Source organism: Cryptomeria japonica, chromosome 8 (genome assembly GCF_030272615.1).
Source record: "Cryptomeria japonica chromosome 8, Sugi_1.0, whole genome shotgun sequence".
NCBI lineage: Eukaryota > Viridiplantae > Streptophyta > Pinopsida > Cupressales > Cupressaceae > Cryptomeria > Cryptomeria japonica.
The window spans coordinates 400,392,587-400,398,982 of record NC_081412.1 but is presented as its reverse complement, the minus strand read 5'-3'; the positions used below and the strand labels follow the sequence as shown (position 1 = coordinate 400,398,982).

Below are 6,396 nucleotides of genomic sequence, written 5' to 3'. Positions count from 1 at the left end.
GCTGTAAAATTGGTAGAGTTTTTGCTTGCTTTCCAAAAGATAAAAATTACAATAGACCCCTCAAGTATTTATAGAAGAGGAGCCTCAAGAAAAAGGTGGGAGGATCCTAACTAACTTGAGATATTCTCTCAACCACCAAGACTTATTCACTAACTAACTAAGACTTATTCCAACTACAGTCCTAATCGGACACAACTTGTAGTCGCCTTACATGTAATTACAAAAGTGCAAGTAATGTGTAACTTGCATTTTACAAAAAATACTTTTACTTGTAACTTGTCAAAACAAAATTACAAATGCACAACTAAAACTATTCCATGTGTCTAAAGACATGACTCTAACTGCATCATCCTTTGTCTGTGATGATCTTCATGTTGCTTCAGGATGCTAGAACTTGAAGTATTCTGGATCAGTGACGGCATCTTGAACCGGAATGAGAATTTGCATCCTTAATGATCTTTGTGTCCTTGTACAACGAACTTCAAACGTATCTTCTTGCTTGGGGTAGTACTAGCTTTTCAAGAGGGAACGAGCTGCCTTCCTCTTTTCATGTCATGACCATCTTTGTCTTGAAAGCATTCTATGCTCTCAACCGTGAATTGTTGTTGTATCTCTTCTTTATATCGTCCTTCATTCTTGAAATTTGCTTGCAAAATAAGGCCCATGTCTTAATCCATTGATTTGGTAGATCATGTGTGCAAACCAGATTGATAAGGGAAGAGAGAAATTGATGCAAAAATGGGCTCACAAGTGAATTTCGGGTTTTGAAAGTTGCATTACATGTGTGAGGAAAACAAGAGCATTAACTTGCAATTGTGGAGAACAAACATGCAACTTCATATGTGTAATGGGTAAACACAAGTTTGCACTTGTAATTGGACCTTTAGAACTCATTTTCAAGTGTTTTTTGAGTGCATTTTGGACCAATTTTGGGTTCTGGATGGCTAACAGTAGGTAGACTTTAAATGGAGAAAATGAATGGTGGTGTGAAATGAGTGGATGAAATGGTATGTATGGATGATGGAAATGAATATGAAAATATTTTGGAAGGATCATCTTCAAGAAAATGGGAAGAACTTTCAACATGTAATCTGGTTCTAAAAACCCCATTTTGAAAGAATGGGTATTTTTCATCTTTGAAAATTAGAATTTAAACAAAAGATGGTTAAATCTTTTATTCGTAAGGGAAGAACAATTATTTTCATCCAACTTGTAATCGGGATTTAAAATCCCAAATACAAGTAAAGAGGGAAAATGGGGAAGAACAATGCAATTCTAAAATTGCTTTACAAAGGGGAAAATCTCTCATAAAACCGATTTTTGGGGAAGAACCAACATATTTACAAAACATAGAGAAATGAAACAAGAAGAAAATAAATCTTACCTTGCTCCAATCTGAAAATGCCTTCTTCAAAAAGATGATCAATCTTTGAAAGAAGGAAGGAGAACTCTTAAAAATAAATTAACCATAATCCAAAACCCTAGCCACATTTTTGAAAAAATGCCCAAAACTGAAAAAACGTGGCAGCAAGTGCATGAGAAATGGCATGGAAAATGGCCAAGACTCTTTCTAACCTCAACGCCTTAGCATACCAAGCCAAAATGATTCATAACATTGCTGATTCGTGGCATTCCAAATGGCAAAAAAAAGTGGTTTTTTGAAAAAACGTGGCTGCTGTTATAAAGCTAAAAACCAGTAATCTTAACCTCCATGTGGCGTGAAAGGTGTTTGAAAATGCATAAAAATAGGGAGGAATCCAAAATGCCTTCTATCTCCCAAAAAATCTCCACGAAACTTTGCCTAAAATCCTTTAAAAAAACGTTTTTCCTTACAATTCAGGTTTTTTGGAACCAATAACAAGTTCGAAATGCATTGAAACAATGAAAATCGAGTTTTTTAGAAGATATAACAAGTTTAAAATTTCACTTTTTCAACATGTTGGGCAAAATCGAGATTTTTTGGCCAAATAGCAAGTTTAAAATGTCAAAAATGCACTTTATAAGCAAAATCGGGTTTTTTGGACCAAATAGCAAGTTTAAAATTGTCACTTTATTTCATTTCTAGGCAAAATTAGGTTTTGAAGAGAGATGTGCAAGTTTTAATTACTTGTAAAGGGAAAATAAAATCCCTACAACAAGTTTTAATAACTTGCACATATGTAATAGGGGTTTAAAATCCCCTTTACGTGTAAAAACCATTAAAGTAGGGGTTTTTAGACCAAACTGCAAGTTTACTTGTAATTTAGCCAAAAAATCTTTATTTTAACTAAAAAAGACCAAAAAACAATAAAAATGATAAAAACAACAAAGGAGAAATTTAAAACAAATTACAAGTAACATCTTTTAAATAAAAGTGCACATGTAATAAGCCAAAAATTCCCCTAGAAAGACCAGAACAATGAATATCATTAAAACTTGTAGTTTGAAGAAAATTCTCCACCTGTAGTCAGGATTTTAAAACCCGAAATTGAAGGAAAGACATAACAAACGAACCCAGAATTCGACGAAATTCGAAACGTAGTTTGAGGATTAAGCCAGTCCAAGGATTAGTCAAAATTTTGCCTCGTGAAGTGTGCCATAAAGTAAAATCTTCAACTTGGAGTGACTGTTCTGAAACCCGAAATTGCACAGAAAGTTAGGAAAAGGAAGACCAAAACTCACCAAAACTTAGACAACGATGGCAAAGACAACCCCCAATGATTTGACACTATCAAATGTGAGTTTTGTACCTCGTAAAATGTGCCTTGGAGACAAAAATGACACTTTTTAGGCGAAAATTTTTAGGGGTTGTCACATTTTTGAGAATCCAAAAATGAGGACAACAAAAACTAAAATAAAAATAGTTAAATAAAAACAAATACCAATACGAATAAAATAAAATAAAAATAGAATATAAAATCATTCACCAGATTTAACACAAAAATATATCATTATGATTAGGGGAAGCAAACCAGTAGTGGACATAGTTCTAATAGGGGACAACTTTTTGTCAACCCAACCCCCCGTTACTAGATTGTAAAGGAGCCCCAAAAATTGATAATGAAAAGTTCATTAATGAATATCACATGTACCAATAGTGGATAATTTTGCACAAATGGGCAAATTAGAGTAAAAAAAATGTGATCTACCATTGGGGCACTTGTCCACTACTACTCCAAATTTTGAGTTATCTACTATTGATGGAAATGTGTTTATGTATGAGATGACACTTCTAAATGACCTTTTTTTGACCTATTTGCATAAAAGAATTTTCATAGTGTGCATTGTTACTACCCATAAGCCAAATCCTTAGTTATAAGCATTTAAGTCGTATGCAAAGACAACTCAAAAAAAAAAAATCAAAATTCGATGTATGAATTAAGAATTCTAAATGAACGAAGTTAGCTATATCCACTACTGATACACTCCCTTATAGAACAAGAACTTGATCCATTCATAAGAAATTACAAAAAAAACACCTTAAATGACATAAAATAGACTAAGAATTTTACAATTAGACGAAAAACGACACAAAAGCACCAGACGATTGATTTTTCCCGCCATTGTGTTCTTACCCCCAAACATATGCCAGAGAAATTCTGCATTCCAGCAGCATACACAGAAGTCCAGGAAGAGGGGAAGAGAGAGCATTGCTATATCAATGGAGATGGAAATCCCCGATGCAGATGAGTTGGAATGGCTGTCTCACCAGCAAGATGAAGAACTTTTTATTCCAGACGAAGAAGATGAGTTTCACCTGCTTACATGTAATTGTCCAGACAAACCTGTACAGATATAGACACACATGTAGATGCATTTTATTAAGCCAAATTTTTTTGTGTTGCAGCAAATTCCACCTTCAGGTATTCAGCTCAAGAAAATGGGGGTCGTAAGAGGCCTTACCCTGGAGAAGGAGAAGAAGATGATGATGATATTTTTGTCCTCAAGGATAATGAGAAGCGCAGCAGAATGGAGGAGCCACCCTTTGATAATGAGGAAGGGCTGCAACCTTCACCAAAGGAAAACGAAATCGAGAAAGAGGAATTTGAGGTTCCTCACAGAATGGAGGAGCCGCCTTTTGTTGATGAGGAATGGCTGCAACCTCCACCAAAGGAAACTGAGATCGAGAAAGAGGAATTTGAGGTACCTCGCAGAATGGCAGGAGACATACAAGGCGATTGCATTTCCATAACTGGCCCCTCTGGCGAGCGTGTTTATGCAAAACTCAGTCCTTTGCCTTCTATTACCACCACTAGAAACGCAAATGCTGGAGGTGAGTACACCGCTGAATAGACCAGGAATTACTCAATCCACTTTTTTTTGTTTTCATGCTCAATATACCCTAGATTGATGTGACACAGATCCGAGAAAACGAATGAGTAACTAACACAAAATCTGCTACAAGCTTCAATTACATGAAGAGTGCCAACATAAAAATGAATGAGTAACTACCAAACAATCTTCTACAAGCTTCATTTACATGAATAGTGCCAACAAAAATACATAGTGCCATTATATCAAACTAGATTGGCAGAAAAGCAAAATGGTGCTGTAGTTTTTGAAGATTGAAAACGATAAAGCAGTCGGATTACATCAAATTAGATTTTGTGAGCGGCAAAATGATAGTTAAAAACACTCCCTTAACGGTAATTTATGGGTTTAAGCTCAATAGCAAATCAAGCTTTCTGTTTTCAATCCATTTTGTGCACACTTTTTTTCTCTGTAATATTACTTAAGACGTGCTCCTGTCCTTGTTCATTTGGATGTGCCATGTATGACGCAGCAAGTTGGAAATGGTATTTTATCTAATTTCAACACTTTATAATGTCTCCTACAGGTCCCATTTAACTCATCTTAACACGTTCATTATAATGTTTTCTTCGTGCATTTGTTTTTATTTTCTTTTGTAAATTTTGGTAATGTAGAATAAGTTCTTTAGTTTTCTGTTTTTATTTGTTATTGTTGAAGATGTATCCATTATTGCAGATAATGCCCAAGAAACATTCACGCAATTTTTTGAAATAATTGAACCATGTAAGAATGATTTGCAGCGTACAGAAATGATTGGGCCATGTGATGTCATTCTGAAGAATGATTTGTCTATAATTAACCCCCATGAGGAGGAATTGCAAGACTATCAAGAAAACTCTACGATGATACACACTGACTACACGGAGGCTGACCAGGAAACATTTGAACTCCCTCGTTCCAAGATCAATGAGTTTATTGATGGGTTAATTTGTAATCATAATCTAGTTTGCACATGGCGTATCTAGGAGAGGCCAAGAGGAACACCATAGGACAATGGATGCATTCTCCAAGTTGTCACTTCATCATGTTTAAAGAACAAATAGAGATGATTACCTTGAAGTATTTGAAGCTTGATGAAGAGAAGCATTCCAATCATTCCTACGAGTACAATTTAAAGCGTGAAAAAGACATCAATAGTGTAGATTTCCTTTCAACATTATTGTAATCGTGGAAAGTACTTTAAACATGGAGAAAAAGTGAAAGATATGACCTGTAGTAAAAGACACCTAGATCCTTTTACTCAAATACAAAATTGGCTTTGCACAAAGGAATGGGATCTCAATATTCCCATGCACTCTATCCTTTTGGATAGAATCCTACTCTTTCAAGTAGAACCATGTGATAGATCTCATGCACTCTATTATTTCAAAAATGAACTGTGGAATAAACCTTCCATGTAGTTATGATGCAACATGGATAGATAGTAAGACGAACCATCTCTCGTCATAATATTTGGAACATGATTCAATAGGTTTCACAATATTAACATTGTTTTAAAATAGAGTCTGCACAAGGAGTAGACACAACCTAGATCTACACACCTATCTTAGAACAAACAAACAATATTCAGACATGGGCTCTCTGTAAGGAGTGAACTCAACTCACAACTACTCATCCATCTTCAACTCACATAATACATATACATTGGCGTAATTAGAGCATGAGTATCACACACTACTAGCTAGTTTACTAACAAACTAATACAAAATCACAAATGTAAGGTAAAAACAAAATTCCTTTTTGATGGACAGTTAGATTGCTATCTAGTCTTACAATCCATGCATTTACATATCAAATTCTACTAAGAGGAGCGTATGTTGTCATATGATGGGTTTTCACCCCTTGTTTAGAAAAAATAGTCATTTTGTTTTAATCGTTGTAGACAATGTATAAAAGATGAAGGGCTAAATTTTGGAGGGAAATTCTATCCCCCAGTTTTGAACCATATATCAAAAGATTAGAAATACCCATATCATTGTTTAAGAGATATGGCCAAAACAGTGTAGGACTTTCCTTTTCAGCACAACTAATTCTTAGTTCGTATTAAATCCCAAATTCCAAGAGACGACATAGTTCCACATTTTTATCAGACCTTTATTTTGTGTT

General features: G+C 34.8%; 1 protein-coding gene across 1 annotated transcript in view; it reads left to right on the top strand.

Moving 5' to 3' along the window:
* Positions 1-3,467: 3,467 nt before the first annotated feature.
* The window catches only part of LOC131079450 (uncharacterized), a 163,074-nt gene continuing 160,145 nt past the window's right edge, over positions 3,468-6,396 (top strand). Inside the window, exons 1-2 of the mRNA XM_058017404.2 lie at positions 3,468-3,746; positions 3,827-4,252. Coding sequence (XP_057873387.2) covers positions 3,641-3,746; positions 3,827-4,252 — 532 coding nt within the window. The 5' untranslated portion in view covers positions 3,468-3,640. The remainder of the gene's footprint in view (positions 3,747-3,826; positions 4,253-6,396) is intronic.